Genomic DNA, 18,464 nt, shown 5'->3' on the forward strand with positions numbered 1-18,464 from the left:
ACCCCATAAATACCCTGTATGTACGCCCCTAAGTATCCTGTAAGTACCCCATAAATACCCTGTATGTACTCCCCTAAGTAACTTGTAAGTACTCTGTCATTACCCTGTAAGTGCATGAATATGAAGTAAGTTTACCTTTTGTTTGTAATGAAAGTGACAAGGTGAATAAAGTGTCAGCAGGGGGCGCTGCTGAGCCGAAGCTGCTGTTATGTAACCAGGTAACCTCTGTCCCAAACAAATGAAATTCACTCTGAAACAAAATTTCTCCTATAAAATAAAATATAGATCCAAGTAAAAAAAGCAAACAAACAAAAAGGAGAAATACCTTTTTAAAAGTCTCCTTTGCCACAGACAGGTGCACCGAATAATAACGTGTGAAGAAAACCTGAACAACACCATCAGATGTTATTTTCCAGGTGCTTATTGTATAAATGTTATTAATGTTATTAATGGCTGCAGGTGAACAGAGTGAAGGCGTTGCTCCAGAAGCTCTCAGGAATCACAGCTTTTCTTTCCCAGCAGCTCCGGATGTTGCTGCTGTTGTGGACAGGTGTGATTTGAATGGCAAATAACCTTCATGCAAACACAGCAACTACTGCTGCAGACAGGCAGACCGACAAGGGAGACAGGGAGACAGACAGACAGGCAGGCAGACAGAAAGACAGACAGATCAAATTAAACATGGACACAAGTGTTTCACCAGATCTGTATTTTTAAAGGGACAATGCAAAGAATAAATACAAAACCCAGCAACACTACAGCTCTCTGATGCCTACTCCAAACGTCACACAGAGGAGAAGAGGCATCTGGTCAGGTTGTTGGTCGTAAAGAAAGAGTCAAAATATTCCACATCCGCAGACAGCACGAGCCGAGTTTCCTTCTCAGATCCACCTCCACGACAGAGCGCGTTTTAAAAATATATCTTTTATTAAAGGCACACAAAGCTGCAGGCGTCCTCGTCCTCCTTCCTCCGTCTACAGAGTGTCGCTTGTACTGTAACACAGAACAACATGACTGCCCTCCCCCCTCGCCCCGCACACACACACCCCACAAAAAATGAAACTTTCAAATCCTCTAGTGAACTGAAACTAAACACAACACGGCTTAAATAAAAGCAAATTACAAATCAGGAACGAAACGTTTTAAAGGAGTAATAAACATGCAGCCATGTTAGGTCGACACACTGTAGGAGAGAAATAAAATACGTGTTTGTTGTTTCGTTTAGTTTTCTTACTTGGCTTTGTAACGTAAAGGCACGGTAGAGCTTAAATAAGATTGTTCATGGCTGTAAGTGTTCCACCTGTTCTGACTAAAGTAATATTATAGTAAAAAAATAAAATAAAAATACACAGAACTGAGTAAAAGTAACTGTACACTGTGAGCTATCTGTGTTCACCTCGGAGGAAACTGTTAGGGAACATAAACACTACGGATGAAAACAAATTAAAAAATGACATAAAGCGACAGCTGGGAGAGGTTTTCCTCCTAAATGCTAATTATTGGCAGGTTACTGTGGAGATAAGAGCGACAGACGAGCAAACCGAACGCCGTCTGCGCCTCTGAGGGTCAAACGGTTTGTCGACTTAAATAAAAAGCCTCTGAAGACACGTCAGGGTGAGCCGGCGGGAATTTAGCCAACACGAGAAAAAAAGTAGCTTCCTGATTTTTTTGTAACCCGTCGACTCAGAGCCTCTTATCAGAGAGCCTGGGAGCTCCACGTGTCGTCTGCGCGAAGCGAAACCAAAAAGAGATGAAAATTCCTCCAGATTTAATCGTTAAACGGCTGTTTCCCATCTGCCAACGGACGGTTTTTATTTTATTGACCTCTTTTGTTTTTGAATGCAAACAGAACCGTAACACCTTTAACGTTTAACTTGACTCGAAACACCAGGAACCAAAAAAAAAAAAAGCCAAAGAACTGTAGAAGAACCGATACATTAAAGAAATAGTTCAGATCTTTTGAAGCTGGTTTTTGTGGGGATGTTTCAAATAAATATCTTACCTGTTGTAGATAGCTCGGCTTGACGAGCTAACTCGTCTTCTGTCGTCGTCGGTCTTACATTACACTATAATATTATGATATTCCTGCACCAGAAGTGCTACAGCTAGCTGCCGTCGCCACTATTTGTGTTAACAGATGGCCGCAGACTCCTACCTAAATATCCGAGTGGACGGTGATGTAAAACAGCGTTTGGGAAACATTTGAGCTCTGGCTCTTATTAGCCGTCGACTTCTCAACCGAACGAGCTGTCTGCAACAGGTAAGATATTTGTCGTTCACATACCTTCCCACGGAACCCCCCCGCTTTAAAAAGATCTGAACTGTGCCTTCACTGAACGACGTGGTTGAAAAGCACATGTTACGTTAAAAAAAGAGACGTTTGTACCGTGTTGTTAGCGAATGTACAGCAGCATGAAGGAGGAGCTGAGATCTGCGTGTCACAGATGAATCCTCAGAGGCTCCTGGACGCAGGCGGGGCGGTAAACTGACAGCTAACGGGCTAAAAGCTTTAGAAACCTCAACAAATTTTCTGAGAATATGGCGCCTTGTTTAAAAAAAAAACAAGAAGGAAAAAGCAGGATAGTGTACAGTAAGTGCTGGTGTGTTAAAATATTCTGAAAGTGCTTCCAGGAAGTGCTGAAATCTCACATTTTTTACATCTTCCCACGACTAAAATCAAATAATATTAATATTAAAAAGAAACAAATTCTATGAAACACCAAAAACCAAAGCTGAACGCTTTAAAGGGCAGCTGACGTTGATTATTAGGCTCGTATGTTTAGTTTATTACCACGAACACAGAAATTGTAGTTATTTAATTTAACTTCATTCTCACAAACGTGCAAACTGTGTGTGGCAATAATCATAAAAATAGGCTAAATAATATTAATAATAATATTAATATTTAGGTTTGAGCTAGTCAGAAAACATGAAAAGCCCAGAAACACCTGGTTGGTTTTAGCCCTTTCATAGAATTTATTCATAAAACAAATCAATATAATCAACATTTAACTGTCAATAATTTGGTTTGTTTTAATAAAATTTGCTCTGCGGGGGGATTTAACTATTGACCTTTGACACATTTTATAGCCTAAAACTCGTGTTTAACACACTTCTGAGGAACTGAGCCGTCCTTTGTGTTACTACTGTTACTTGGGAGGAAGTGAGACGGCCGGGAGGACGTAGTTTTCACATGGGTGTCAGAGGAGGGGTCCTCCAGGAAGCCTGAAGGCTTCCCGAGAGCGTGGAAGAAAGAGTGGAAGTAACCGTGAGTCCAAAAGTCCACTTGGATTAAATATATATATATAAAGAGAGAGAGAGGGAGGGAGAGCCTCGGCCTTCAAGTGTCAGAGTTCACCATGGAGGAAATGATGTCCACCAAACTGTCAAGTCCAAACAGGTAGCCGTCCTCTCGGTTCCCCTCCACCCACGACGCTCGGTGGGTCAGTTCGTCTCCGTCCGGAAGAGGCGTGGTTTTCCCAAAGTCGATCATCCAGACTTTGGCTCGCCCTTTGCCGTCGTGGACGAACAACAGGGAGCTGCCGATCACCTGCGGACGGGGGGGAAAAAAAACAGGAAACCGTCACCCCAAACAGAACTCGCTCTGCGTTTGCGCTTGAGCCGCCGCTGGCGTCGCACGTCCGCTCGTGTCTCTTCCCAACGCCATCTCACTTCTCGTTTCGTGACGTCAACGAGAACCGTGACTCTGGGTGTGTGTGTGTGTGTGTGAGTGTGTGAAAGTGTCGTTGAAGTCAAACTTCCACGACGAGACTTGTTCTGTCCGCGAAGGAGCCGGTTCATTTCCTACAACAATAACAACTATTTCACAGATTTAAAGAACGTGGCTGACTTAAAGTTCGTGCCCCGAGGCCTCGTGGGTAACTCATGAACTGCTGAACTCAGCAACGCAACAAAAACAATCAGAAGCCAGTCAAGTTACGGCACAGTTTATGTAAACTCCGGCTTAACCTCTCACACATTTCTATACAAAGAGAGGATCAAAGGTTTAAGTGCATAAGTAAACTGAAGAGTTTTATTTGACGTTTTGAGTAAATGAGCAATCCAGAGACGTATTAGTGCCAAAGTGTCTTTACCTCGTGGGTTTTGAAGAAGGGGGACGTCTCCAAAGTGGCTCGGATTTCTTTTAGCCTCGTTAGATACTGGATCTGTAAAATATAACAGAAACACGGTTCCAGATTATCTCCTTTGATCCAGTTGTGATGCAGCCGGGATTATCGTCTGGGTCTGAATTTCCCCCTTTTTTTTTAAATTTCTGACACACAATTGTAAAAATAATCCAGATTTCTTAATTCCTCAGCACAGCTTGTGAGCTGGGAACTTTACTGGAGGTGTTTTTAATTAGATTCTGACTGCATCATTCACTTTTCCACAACTGGCTGTAAAAAGGGGCATCCGTGAAACATCCAGCTCCGACTTTCATCGTTTACGTCCATCCTCATTTCATCCCAACGTTTGATTTCGCCCAGCACGCCCGGGCCGCTCGTTTGAACGCACTCACCAGTATGTCTCTGTTCCCTTTCACAAAGTCGTTGAACGCCGTGAAGACTTGTTCTCTTGTCTTTGTTTTCTTAAAATCTCTGTTCACCGTCCCGTCTTCCTTCTGCAGCAGAGAGGAGAGGAGAGAAGAGGAGAACTCACTTTGCATGAAGTTTATCCGTACAGTTTTTATTATAAGACACTCAGCATCGTGGTTCAAGAGCTTTACATTTCTTTTTTTTTTTCTGTCTAATTCAACACAACGTCCAGGCTGAGGGGGAAAGGAGGAGAAAAAGCTGAACAATATGAGGAAAGGGAGCGGGGATATTTTTGGAAACCCGGCTCCAAAGAAGCGGCGGGTTTTTGACTCCGAGCTCATGAACCTAAAAAACAAACAAATGTCTTTGAAACCCTCGGTTTTCCATTTGACAGACGAGGTGTGCGGCTCTTCTGCCATTCTCAGTTGTAGGTTTTTTCTTTTTGGGTAACCGATGCAACAGACTGTCGGGAGCTTTGAGCTGTTTTTCCCTGTAAAAAAACAAAAAAACATCTCCCTAACAGGAAATTATTAGTAATTAAAACATGATGACCCGACCACCTCAAACTGTTAACTTCCTTTCTGAGACTGGAAATGTGGAAGTGCAAGCGTTCGTATTCGGAGGGTTATTGGTGAGGGAGGCTGTAGCAGCCAGATGTAACTACTGTGTTGTGCAAAAGTTTTAAACCATCCCTAATTTCTACTTCTTTTATTTTTTTTACTTTTAAAGTTGTCTTAAGCACCAGTTCTTCACTTTTTCTTTAGACTTCGGCTGCTTTTTGAGCATATTGTTCAGTCCCTCAGGAGGAGTGGAAGTGTCAGGCCTAAAAAACAAACAAAACTAGCTACAACAGAAAGTCATGTCTTTAAAATAGATGAAAAAAAATCCAGCGAAGTCCTGACGATCTCCTTGGGAATCACCTCGTTGGTGCTAAAAAAGTATTTTATGCATCAAACTGTGTTCTCTTTGATGTCTTTTGTAGATTTATTGAACGAAACAGAAGCAAACTGTGTCTTTGTCACAGGATGTTAGTAAGAAAAGCTCTCATTTAAAGTCGGTTCTCTCTTGGTTGCCGTTTTTAAGCCTGGCTGATTCATAGGTCAGAGCTCAGCGGCTTGACAAAGCAAACTGTAGCATATAAAGAGCTAACAGGAGGTTTTTGGAGAAGCAGGACCAGTGATGCTTGCCAGTTAGGTGGTAGAAAATGAGCTTATTTTATCCTGCTCGCTGCCAGGCAAAAAGGTAATATTTGGAGTCAAAACGACTTTTTTTCCCTTTTTGGTTCAAGTCAGAGGAGTCTTTGACCCTCTCTGTCACACGCAGACACTTAATTATCCTCCATTTTCCATATGAAATGAACACAGAGCTACAGACATTGACACATGTCCTACAGACTGAAGTCAACACACATCACCGTTTCTTGGGATAACCCTCGGTGTCATGGAAACGGAGCACCGGGAGGCCGCGAATGGCCTTATATAGCCAAGACTCCCGGAGACAAAGAGATTTGTGAGTGTGGACACAATGTCAGAACCGTCTGTCGAAGACGGAGCAGCTGCCTCCGACAGGCCTCCCGCACAACAAAGGTACTCATGCACACACGCGCGCACTTCAGGGGAAGCTCCTGGGAAAAACAGGAAGTTAGATCATACCCGTGAAAGAACCACAGAGCTGAATGCTGGAAGAAAGGAGGGAAGGAAGGAAGGCAACCCCCACACACACACCTTTCTCTGTGTGAGCCTCACCTTGACTCCCTCTATCCGAAATCCCAGGGTGGCCGTTGAGCTGATGGTCTCTCTCCACTGCATGTATCTCGGCTTAGTCACCGCCTTCTTGTCATTCTCCTCTGTCGTGGGCGCGTCGGGGTCCACCTCGACCATTTTCTGATACATGTCGGGTCTCGGAGAAGGCTTCTTCCGGGCCTTGGTCAGCTCTTCTTCTAGGTAGGTCCTGAAACGTGGGAGGCGGAGAAAACGGCGCCGGCGTGAGACACGACGAGTGGGAGGAACAGAGAGGGTTAAGGAGAGGCGTTTAATATTCAGATATTTGTTTCTGAACGCCGTGGAGTTCTCAGATGAGATGAGATTTTAAGTTTTCCTGCGACACCAGCTCTTTTTGTTAGAATGTGCTTTACAAAAAAGTGTCAGAGTCTCTCAGAAACAGGTCTGTTCAGCCAAGAAGAGCAGTGAACAGAGAGATGTAACCCACAGTCAAGAACAGAGTTTTAAAAGAACAAATCCTCCAAATATGAGTTAAAAGTGTCTCAAAGCTCCGCGGCTGACCCACAGGATCAACTTCGGGCACATTTATGCCACATTTTCATAAATAAAGCGAGTATTAACCCATTAGGTGAAACGTTGCAGTCACATGACGCGTTCCCTCACCTCACGCCCATCTTGCAGTCCATCACACACGGGGAGTCGAACTCAGCCAGCAGGTCCTCCATCTGGTTGTACTTCTGGCCGTCTTTCTCTATGTCTCCATGGTAACCGGGGACGTACGGGCGAAGCACATCGTTCATCAGCAGGGACAAACAGCGCTGCTCGCATTCACAGTGTTTCTACCAGATAGCAGTGACACGGAAAACGTTTAAAATTGTTGGACACGCCGATGCGATATTAAAAAAAGGAAGGCGTTTGTACCGTCGGTAAAGAGTGACTTACTTTTAATATACGTCCGTTTGCTCCCGCCTTGAAACTCCCTGTGGGAAATAATACCGAAAATTAAAAAAAAAAAAAAAACCCTAAAAGATCAACTATCAGCTGAGCTAACAAATTTAAAAGAAGCTGTAGTAAAAAATTTTAAAACTTTAGTTTAGAGCCACTGATGTTCTGTGGGAAGAGTTTGGTCAGTTAATATCTTACCTGTTGTAGATAGCTCTTTGAACAACATCAGTTTCAATCTGGTTAAATATATTCACACAAACTCTTATGAATTTTTAAAGATTTGAGTTGTTTTAAGATGTCAGCAATCCTCCTTGGACCTGGAGCCGTTCAGCTAGCTCGTAAATCTGCTCCATAACAATCTACTCGTCCAAACCGAGATCAATCAAAGCGCTATCTGCAACAGGTAAGATATTAATTGTTCATACTCTCGCCACAGAACCCCACTTCAAAAGACCTGAACTACCCCTCCAAGCCTGACAGGGTCATAGAGGGTGCTGCTGGATGGTTTGAATCCAGAACATTTCCCTCTGATCTCAGAGCTCCGACAAAAACAGAGACATTCTCAGACCGAAACTGAACTCGTACCACGTATGTTACGGCATGAACACATGTGAGAGGAAACCACCGAGTCAGTCGTGTGAGCTGGCGACTGGAAGTTATCAAGGAAAGGTTAAAAAAGGGGAAGCTGCAGTTCGGTACTGTAACAGATAAAGAAGCTGCACCGAATCCTGAAATCCCAGAAGTCTTTATGTCCTCATCACGTATGTCCTCTGTGTGCGGCATACCTGCATGTCCTGCCAGCTGAATCCAGGGATACTTCTTCTTGAAGGACATGATGCAGTGTGACCACTGGACCATGGTTTTTATCTTCTTCCATGACTTGTGCTGCAGACACACACACATAGAGAGGTTGAAGTTTTCCCATGAGAAACACAAATAACACGTTTGTTTAAATGCAAAAGACCTTCTGGAGCGGTGGTGCACTGTTACACGGTGCACCTTCTCCAGTATGACTCCTGAGGAACAATCCTCCTTTCCCTGCAGCCTGAGAACAACATACAGTCAGACGTTTCAAATCAGACCTTGAGTCAGCCTGAAGTACCTTTGGAAACAAGTCAGGTGGACAAAAAAGGAAGTGCCTTAAAGTACAAAACTACTGATGACTGAAAGGGGCTGAAAACCCAAATGCACTTCCACCCAAAAAGTCTGAATTTATTTCATAAAACACTTAACTTAGATTATTCTCACAAGACACCACAGCATTATAGTTGCTCTTTTTCAGATGAGTGTGCTTACGACACTTTAGTTAAATACGTATTTGTACTCATTAAACTCGAAGTATTGGTCTACAGCTTCACCCTGAATTAGGTTAGGGGGTTAGAGTTACAAAATGTGGTATTTTTTTTTTTAACTTTAAAAAGACCAAAATGGTGGCAGCCAAATGTCAAACTTCAGGTTTCAAGGTGGAAAATCACAAACCAGGGCTGACGCTGATAAAAAAGAAAGAAAGAACATATTTAACAGGACTGGAGGTCTCTGTGTCTGAGTCACTGGTTTCAGCAAATACTTTCGTTGTCACAAATTCTTCACCCATTCACCTGTTTAAACACAACCTGCTATAAATAGTGTGAGTTGGTGTAATATTAATATTTGTCGTTCGGGTTAAACACGTTATAGAGCAGCACTGAGCTGCGAAGTTAAAGGACGGAGAGTTGCGTTTTCCTTGGGATGTTTTGGCTAATCCGCTGACACTTACTGCTTTGCTTCATGGCCACGAGCAAACACACACACACACACACACACACACACACACAGAGCTGGGTATCCCTGACCCTGGGGAGTTGCCTGGATCTCTCACACTCTCCCTCTCTCTTTGTTTTTGTTTCGGTTGTTTTATAACTTTTTAACTAAACTCTGGATCATTGAGTTGGGGTTTCCCCTGGTAACACACACACACACACACACAAAAGCAAAGGCTCTCCTTGTCCCTGGCAGGGACACATTGAACTGTGGGAGTCCTGCTTCACAAACAAACCTTCATTCACAAGCAGACGCACACACAGCTTTGTTGTTTCTGATTCAAATCCAGGTTTTTCCTCTCTGCATTCACGGAGAGCAAACTTTCCTCCAAATGCTGCAAAGACATTTAGCTTTAAAGTTACTCCAGATGAGAAAGTACTGCGTTTAGATCTAGTAAATAAATATGTTTATTAATATACAGTATGTTAAAAGAAAACGTGACATACTATAATAACTAAACATGATGCAAAAGTGGATTTTTTTTCCTTGAACTAATAAGTGTTGCTCTTGTCATAAACTAAACCGCTCAAGCTAGTATTTTAAAGCCATAATAGCTGTCAAAAGAGGGGATTTTTTTCAGTGTTTTTGATCTGAATTTTTTAGCTAACACAATCTCTGCATCATTAAATGATTGTTTGGGGGTTAATTTAACTCAAACTCTTCAGGGCTTTTGTAAAAACTGCGTTAGAAAACAGCAAACATTCCTCGCCTCTGTTTACAGCTAAATTAGTGGATCAGTTACAGAAATTCTCCCATTAGTTTGGAATATCTCGGCAGAGCTCATTAGCAGATGATCTTAGCCAAAGCTTTTGTTTAAACTCTCTCCGCCGCTCAATTTCCTCCCTCAGAATGACTCTCCTTTCTGTCGCCTCTCGATCTCTCAGCTTTTAGTCGCCGTTTCTTTCCGGTAGAAGAAGAAGAAGAACTTCAACCTTTCCTCGTTCCACCTGCCGTCTCTGACTCCATCGTTCTCCCCCTGACTTCAGGGGGAGAACGATGGAGTCAGAGTCTGTCTGAAGTGAACTCGCCAGTGTTCAGATGGAAACGAACGACTCGTAATTGTTGGCAACAAAACCCAACTCTGCTGATTTCCCTCATTTACTACAAGTCATGCTGTAGATTTTTGGTCGTGAACAATGCGTATTTAGTGGTTATTTTTGACACACAAATACAAAACATTCAACTCAAAACACTTAAAAACTGTGTATTATAACAGCTATTATGGCTTTAAGGTTATATTTGGACAAAGATTAATTTATATCATGATGTATTTTCTCTACTGTCCCCATCTCAACGAAGCCACAGGAAAGAAAATAAATAAATAAAAACAAAACAAAACAAAAAATCCCACAGCATTTCTGACGTCCAAAGCATTACATCAGATGGAAAATATCTGCATCCTATTCTGGAAGTTCAAACAAAGCCTCGCTGTGCAGCACTGAGGCACGCCAGCAGCGGACAGGGAGTTAAATTATACAACCCTCAGCCTCAGGTTCAGCTTAAGATTTAGGTTTTGTTGCAAAGCTAAACGATTATCTGAGAGGCGATCACGCTCACTGAGGATTTCTTCCAGGCTACGAACACCAGGAGAAACGCTATCATGTCCTCCAAACAGCCCGAGTGGAGAAGAAGAGCAGCAGCAGCAGCAGGGAGAAGGGGGATGAGATAAGCGAGCAGAGGACCATAGAAGGAGACGTATAACTCATGTCACATAATCTGGACCTGAGGAAAACTCATAAGCTGATAGGATGACTATCTATGGTTAAATGTGTCTGAAGAGTCACATGAAGTTTTTTTTTTTCTTTTCTTTTCTCTGAACCAGTGGAGGGTTGAGAAAAACCCGGCCCCCTTCACACGGTAATAGGTGCTCACAAGTTCACGCTTGTGGAAATCACATGATGGAAACTTGGTGAAAGTGAGGTCGTCTGAAATGGCTCTCGGTGAGCAGCCAGTCTAAACACTGAATGACTGACTTTTTGAAACAGCCAGGTTGGCTGCAACTAACTGTTTTTATTTATTTATTTATTTATAAAGTGGCTCTGCAAGTTGTGATCTAAATAATTCTTTTTGGAATTTCGGTGAGAATCAAAGGCGTTCGTTGTGATTTGAAGTCAAAACTAGCAGCCTGGAGGCAGGAAATCCCCTTGCGCTACCTTACACTCCCTCAGTAATTAGGGTAAATTGCATGCATCATAATCAGAATGTTTGGTTTTGGTTTGTGCTCAGAGGAAACTCGACAGCATTTGCAATTAGCGGATCATCAGACAAGGCTTGAACCGGATGACAATCCCAGCCTCTCATTTTAAGCCAGCGGGGATCAGGCTGCCGCTTGGGACGTGGACAGCACTGTCTCCGATAGTTCAAAATGCCATCTTTCCACCAAGTAGCTCACCAGCAGCTGGTTAACATGAGCCGTGGAGGGTAAGAGCCTGCACCATCCCAACTGTTGAGAAATAACAGACATTGGGTGCAGATTTAGAAAACGGGCCCATTAAAACACACTTTGCAGACAGGAGAGGAGAAGTTTGCTCAAACTAAACGATGAAAGTTGCTGTCAAACACGACTAATAAAGAACTAAATACAGGTGTAAAAGCGTTCCGGAACAGATCGTTTCCCGTGGAGGTGACGGTACCTGAAGGCGGCTGTTGCGGCGGTGGATGATGGTGACGATAAGGATGGCTCCGAGTGACACAACGACACTCCAAACGGAGCACAGCCACGCAGAACACATCGTGACCGACAAGGCTATCAGTCAACCAGGTAAAAAAAAAACAAAAAACTGACAGGTATGACGATCTGCGCCGCTCTCGCCGCGGCTTCTCCTCGGGCTTTTCTCTTCCTAATGCTCCACAACGTTTCCACTCAGGTGTCCGCCTGAGCGCGCGGATAAACAATTGTGAGTCATTTGATTGGCAAAACAGAGGGTAAACATAATCTGAGCATGCAAATTTCCACACGTGGCCCAGCTTTGGAAAGACAGATGGTGCTGAGTGGGTATGAGTGTGAGAATGAACAGTGCTGGGGATAAGAAAAAAAAAAAAGCTCGTATTTGACACAGGTTTGTATCTTATATGATCGTGAGACAAAGAAGGATAAAATCATGACAATGGCTAAAATAAACAAAATATCTATAGCGAGGCACTGAAGTTGCAGCACGCTACATGTGAACTTTACTAAAAGCACATAAATGAATGCCGTAACTCTCTGTGTGGGATTTCACTGGAAGCAGGTAAAAGATGCTTTTAGTCAAATAGCTTTACGCTTTGCGACAGTTCGCCTTGACGGTAAATTTTAAATCGTTTAGTCATAAAAGAAAAGGTCAAGCTAGTGAAAGATAAAAAAACCTACTTGCTATAGAAGCAGCTCATCCGCACAAATAAGGATAAATTACAGAAGAGATTGCAAAAATTAAACTTCTTAATCTAATTAGCCATTTAATCTGTTTCACTGAACATGAAGCTGACACGGCGACAAATAAAGAAACCAGTTACAGCTTTTAATTGAAATGAAAGTGCAACTGAGGGAAAGCATTCCCATCATTTTCTTGGTGAAGCAAAGTGACCCAATTTTTTCTCTTAGTAAGAAACCAACCATCAGGCAGTCATCTCAACTATGTGCTCATCCTAAATCAAGCAACATTTTTGCTTGACTTCATGAACTGCGAAAAAGAGTGGTGAACAAATCCGCACTTTTATGAGTTAGCCTGATGCTAGATGGAGTCCAGCGGCTGCTTATAGAGTTATTTAATTCAAACTAGTTAAATCTTCCTGCATGCTGTGGGTCGAAATCACAACTGAGGGCAAGAATCACTGAAGCAGAAAGGCCTTATTGAAGACTTAAAGCACTTCAATATGTTTATCAACCTATGTTTATCTTTCCCATTAACACTTTGACTTACTGACTGGCTAAAAGGAGAATCAAACACCACATAATGCCAAGCTAAGACTAAACTAACAGTTCTGATGCTCATGAAGGAACTAAACCGGCCACTAGGGAGCACAAGACGGCGTATCTCTCATGCCAGTTCCCAAGTCCGGGTAAACTGCGAGGGTTGTGTCAGGAAGGGTGTCCGGTATAAAACACTTTTGCCAAGAACAAAAAGACAGGAGACGGAACAGGAAGTGGCAGAGCTGAAGATGTTGAGGTTCTCCTTGGGAGGGACGAGGATGGACAGGATTAGGAATGAGGTCATCACAGGTACAGCACAGGTTGAACGACTAGGAGATAAAGTTAGAGAGGCCAGACTGAGATGGTTTGGACATGTGCAGAGGAGGGACAGTGGCTATATTGGTAGAAAGATGTTAGAGACAAAGAGGAGATATCTGGATGCAGTTAGAGAGGACATGGAGGGAGCTGGAGTGAGGACAGAGGACGCAGAGGACAGAGTTAGATGGAGGAGGACGTCTCGCTGCAAAGAAAGTAACAGAAGACTCATGAAGGAACTGAGTCACTGTAAGAAGTTTTGCACTAAATGAGGTTGCCATCTCACACATACATGCACCTAAATATATACTGTCCTTGATGCGTATTTGGGTTTACATTACTGTCCAGCTCTAACTGGTGTACAGAGGTGTGAACGACTTGAGAAGGTGTGTGGTGTAAAAAGAAACATCCTTGTCCTGATTCTTGGATGGATTTCTTATTAATAAAAAGTAAAAAAAGGAGACCGACTGCAGTTCAGAATTTTCCCCAAAACTTCCTTTCATTATAACTAAGAAATTGTTGCGTTTGGAGCAATACTCACTTTGGTGGTAAAAACAAAAACAAAAAACAAAAACAGATGACTTAAAAGGATTGTTCAGATCTTCCGAAGTAGGGGTTTTGTGAAAAGCATTCCTCTGGAAGACATATCACAATATTCCCGCTGGAAGCATCCCAGGCCGGACAGGAAGTGCTACAGCTTGCTGCTGCCACCGCTATTTGTGTTTGCAAAAGAAAAAAAAAAAAGAAAAAACCACAGACTTCTATGTAACTAACCAAGTAATGAGTAATAACTGTTAGCTCATCTGTCTGGTCAGAAATAAACTGTATTTCTTCAAACTGAGGTGGTTTAAAGAGCCTTCTACAACAAGTAAGATATTAATTGTTCATAACTTTTCCACAGCACTCCACTTATAAAACATCGGAACTAACCCTTTAAGAGGTTAAATTATACGTTTTTTCTCGTGGAGCAGCCTCTGGCCCTTCCTCACCTGCGTAATATTTTATCTACCAAAGCATGAAGCCTTAATTTAAAGCTTTCTGTGTGTTTATTTTTAGATTTTTGCCGCGTCATAGCGCACATTATTCTACTCGGTGTGAAGCTGATCATCACATTCCTTATCGGAGAGAAAATAAACAAACATGATGCGTCATATGTGCATGTTTGCATCTTTTTTTAAACCCCCCATTTATCCCCCCCCCTCCCCCCCTCAAGGTCAGCTTTGGTCTTCCCACATTTGTCTCCGTGTGTCTCTCTCTCTCTTGCATCTTTGTCCCTCGGGCGGCTGGAGGACAAGAAGACAGCAGGAAATCCAGTAAAGTTTCCATTGAGAGAGAGAGAGAGAGAGAGACGCAGAGAGAGAGGAAATTGTAAGCAAAGGAACTTCTTGCAGACAGGAAGTTGAGGGGGGGTTGCCGCTTGCCTCAGCGGCAGTATTTTCCACATCCGCCGCTGACTACAAACAAACTAAGAGAGAAAAAGGCCCTGCCCTCTGTAAACACCATAGATCTCAGAGTAAAAAAGAAAAAAAAAAACTGCCTCTGGGATAAAGTTTTTACTCATGGTTAAAATGTGATTCATGTTTATTTAAATGCATGCCTCCTGCTCGTACTTGAACAGAGTGTTACCGGTTCGATGGAGCTGTCTTCAAGTTACTGTTGTCTCAAACATGAACGAACTGAAATTCGCTCGATTTCTTGATAACCGAGAGAGGCAGAGTTTCTTACAGAAGGCCAAGCCAGATATCAAAATAACAGCAAGCAGAGAATGATGCAAGCTGGGCATTAAAATGGTTTTAACAAAAAAACAAGACTCGGGGCAAAGGGTAACGCCGGGTTACTGGTGTGTAGTGTGCAGAAGCAGGGGAAACACTGATGCACGCTGCTGTTTTTGTGTTTTGTTTTTTTGACGGAGAGGCAGTGAGGAAACAACAAGCCCGATATCGCTCACCACAAGGTCCCCTAGCAGATACAATTACTGCAACTGTGTGAGTCTGCAAAGTTTCGCCTGTGTGGTCCTCACACACACACACACACACACACACAAAGCACAATCAAACATTAGACTGCAGAGAGGTTAAACAAAGTACTTGGAAAAAGCATGATTAATTTCTTATAGCAACCAGGCCTGGCCAGTGCAATGACAGCTTTGTGAGGTGAGAACAGGGCTGCCTAAAAGAATAACAACAACAACAACAAAAAACACATTCAGATGTTTGTTGCATCAGTTATGTTGTAGCTAAACACCGCAGTCAGATAAGGAGACATCTTTCCAAATTGAGGTCACTATGGAACATTAAAGAGCTAATCTGACTTGCAATCTTGACTCGATGCTGCAACCCTCTGAATTAAACTAAACAAGCAGAAGTGGTTTTGGAGAGGTTTCTTCAAACGCCGGCTTAGCATGTAGTTGCCAAAGCAGATGTAAAAGAAAGCAGAACGATTCTCCGACGTGCCGCGAATACTGCTACAGCAAGTAAATCTGCCAACTCCTCTCCGGCTTATCCCAACAGGACGCACGCTGCATTTTTTTTCTGTTGAGAGAATATGTGTTGGAACAAGCCGTGTTACCATCGAGCGGCAGGTCTGCAGCTGCCTCTAATCTCGCCGTGAGGCCGTCCTGACTTCTCCATGCCCGGGGCAACGCGAACGTGCTCGAGCATTATCTCTTGTAACTTTTACACAAAATGTAGCAATTAAAGGACTGACTGGTGTTTCCCCGTCTCACAGCAAACAAAGCATGCTCTGCAACACACACACACACACACACACACACACACAGACAGTCAGAAATATACAGACATATATATATATATATATATATTTATATAAATATATATATACACTGGGGTTAGACACACACCCTGAAACTTGCAGACTCTTTCACACACACTGTACAGCTGTGAGAGGGAAACTCGGTTTGACGTCACAGAGTCGCTAGGCAACTTGCCGCCGTGGTAGTGAAGATTTTCCACTGCAGTACAAACGTGTCTATATGTGTGTGTCTAAGTGTGTGTGCTGATATGTCATGCCGATTAAAGCTGAGTTACAGTGACGGACATACAATAAAGTCAGGATTTCGCCACGCAAAGTCAGCCACGAAAAGTCAGCCACGAAAAAAATCTCTATTTTTGGTATTGGAGCTGAGCTTGGAGCCGGGGATAAGCAGCGGACGGATTCAGGACAGAAAAGAGATTAAAGTTTAAATCATTTAAAAAAAAGGGGGGGGCTAAACTGAGTTGTTTTATAGAAGCCGACCTAAGTCTTATTACAGTTTCTGTGTGCACAGAGCTGCGTCCAGGATTCAGCTGAACTGAATCTGTAGAGACGTGTGCACAAGGCGTGCCATTGATCGCACCTTTTAGATACAGGGAAACGGGTGTGGCTTTCATTCCAAAAGACAAGTCTGTTTATGTATTTGATGTGTTTTTTGTTTTTTTTTAATAGGCGTACCGTGTCAGTAACTCACAGTTTATATAAGTCTGTCGAAGCTTTAGATTACAGACGGATGACGCTCTGCCTTCCATCTTTATTTAGGCTACTTTTATCACTCGTTTTTGTTTGTACGGTAGCTTCCGCTCGGCTTTTTTTTTTTTGAATTGATAAAGCTCCTTGGATGAGAGGCGAAACGTCTTCAGCTACAGAATAGAAGTCCAACCTTTTTTTTTGGATTCCGCTCGGCGCGCTTCAAACCCTCTGATGAAGCAGTGCGAACGCTAAGACGTGATGTTAGAGTTTTCTTTGAGCCCTAACGGAGGCAAACGTTTAACAGCCACACCAAAGAGCTTCGTTTCAGAGTGACACAAATCTGCAAAATAATTACTACAGTTAAAGCGTTTTTCAGTAAATAACAATGAAGGGGAAAAAGTCCATTTTGACACATCAAGGCAGCTCCAACATTATCTTGTAGCATCTATCTGTTCATATAAGATATAAGCTCGTTCCATTTGAACCTTTTTATGGACATGAACTGATGCTTTAGTGTCACGTTGTCAAGCTAATATTTTAGGCTTTTGTCTGAAATTTAAAAAAAAAAAAGGCTTTATCTAATTAAAGGCCCAGCGTTCCCGGAAGCAATGCATGTCACCCACCAGGCTGAGGCTACGTTCACACTGCAGTTAAAAGTGACCCAAATCTGATTTTTTTTTTTTTTTTACCCGTATGTGACCTGTTTCTGAAAAATCAGATTTTTTTTTTTCTAAATCTGACCCAGGTCACTTTCATATGTGGTACTGAATCAGATACATCTCTGATGTTTATCTAAGTGACCTCAGTCTGAACAGTCGCGCCGCATGTCATTTGACTTTTATGTCACTGAGGAAGGGGTCTGTGGACCAATCCAAATATTGATATTATGGCCTCAAACGTCATGCAAAAAGCTGGGAACTCCGTACGTCTTCAGCTACAATCATAAAAATCCAACTGTTGCTGTTTTTTTTACCTTTAAGATTTGCAATGTCCTGACATGACTGAGAATCTACACCAATGATTCCCAAAGTTGTGGTCAGGACCCCAATGTGGGTCACCCAACACCAAGTAGGGGTCCTTAGATAATCTCCAGATATCAACCTACAATCCCTCAGCTTTCACACGAACCTTTCACCTTTATTGCAAGTCCCGCTGTCTTTCAACAGTTCGAACTTGTGTGTTATAATCAGCTGGAGAAAATAGTTAATAAAATGAAGATTACTTCCTGTCCACATGATGTTATTCCAACTCACTTTTTAAAGAACATTTTAAAATCTATTGGATCTGACATTTTAGAGATTTTTAACAGCAGTCTCAGCTCAGGTGTTGTTCCAGTCTGCTTTAAATACGCCGTTGTGCAACCGATGCTGAAGAAATCCAATCTTGATTCTTCTGTTCTTTCAAATTTTAGGCCTATTTCAAAGCTTCCTTTTTTATCAAAGGTTTTAGAAAGGATTGTTTTTATTCAGTTGCAGTCTTTTTTTAACACTCACAGCATCCTTGAAAAATTTCAATCAGGTTTTAAAACTCTCCACAGCACTGAAACTGCACTTTTAAAGGTATTTAATGATCTTTTATTAGCTACAGATGCAGGCGACTCAGTTATTCTCCTCCTTTTAGATCTGACAGCCGCCTTTGATACAGTTGACCACAGTATTTTGCTCTCCAGACTTGATTTATGTGGTATCAAAGGCTCTGCACTGGACTGGTTCAGGTCTTATCTGTCAGATAGGAGTTTCTCTGTAAATATCGGAGAATTTACTTCCCCCTCAGCTCCCCTCACATGTGGAGTAC

The 18,464-nt window shown here is 42.5% G+C and overlaps 1 protein-coding gene across 2 annotated transcripts in view; it reads right to left on the reverse strand.

The window, feature by feature from the left end:
- Positions 1 to 692: 692 nt before the first annotated feature.
- itpkb (inositol-trisphosphate 3-kinase B) overlaps positions 693 to 18,464 on the reverse strand; it is a 32,123-nt gene continuing 14,351 nt past the window's right edge. For both annotated transcript variants that reach the window (XM_025004390.2, XM_017409258.2), the window contains exons 6-12: positions 7,987 to 8,086; positions 7,199 to 7,236; positions 6,920 to 7,095; positions 6,281 to 6,485; positions 4,520 to 4,621; positions 4,095 to 4,166; positions 693 to 3,550 (exon numbers count right to left, since the gene is read on the reverse strand). In XM_025004390.2, coding sequence (XP_024860158.1) covers positions 3,341 to 3,550; positions 4,095 to 4,166; positions 4,520 to 4,621; positions 6,281 to 6,485; positions 6,920 to 7,095; positions 7,199 to 7,236; positions 7,987 to 8,086 — 903 coding nt within the window. In that variant the 3' untranslated portion in view covers positions 693 to 3,340. The remainder of the gene's footprint in view (positions 3,551 to 4,094; positions 4,167 to 4,519; positions 4,622 to 6,280; positions 6,486 to 6,919; positions 7,096 to 7,198; positions 7,237 to 7,986; positions 8,087 to 18,464) is intronic.

The sequence above is a fragment of the Kryptolebias marmoratus genome, linkage group LG19 (genome assembly GCF_001649575.2).
Source record: "Kryptolebias marmoratus isolate JLee-2015 linkage group LG19, ASM164957v2, whole genome shotgun sequence".
Lineage (NCBI taxonomy): Eukaryota > Metazoa > Chordata > Actinopteri > Cyprinodontiformes > Rivulidae > Kryptolebias > Kryptolebias marmoratus.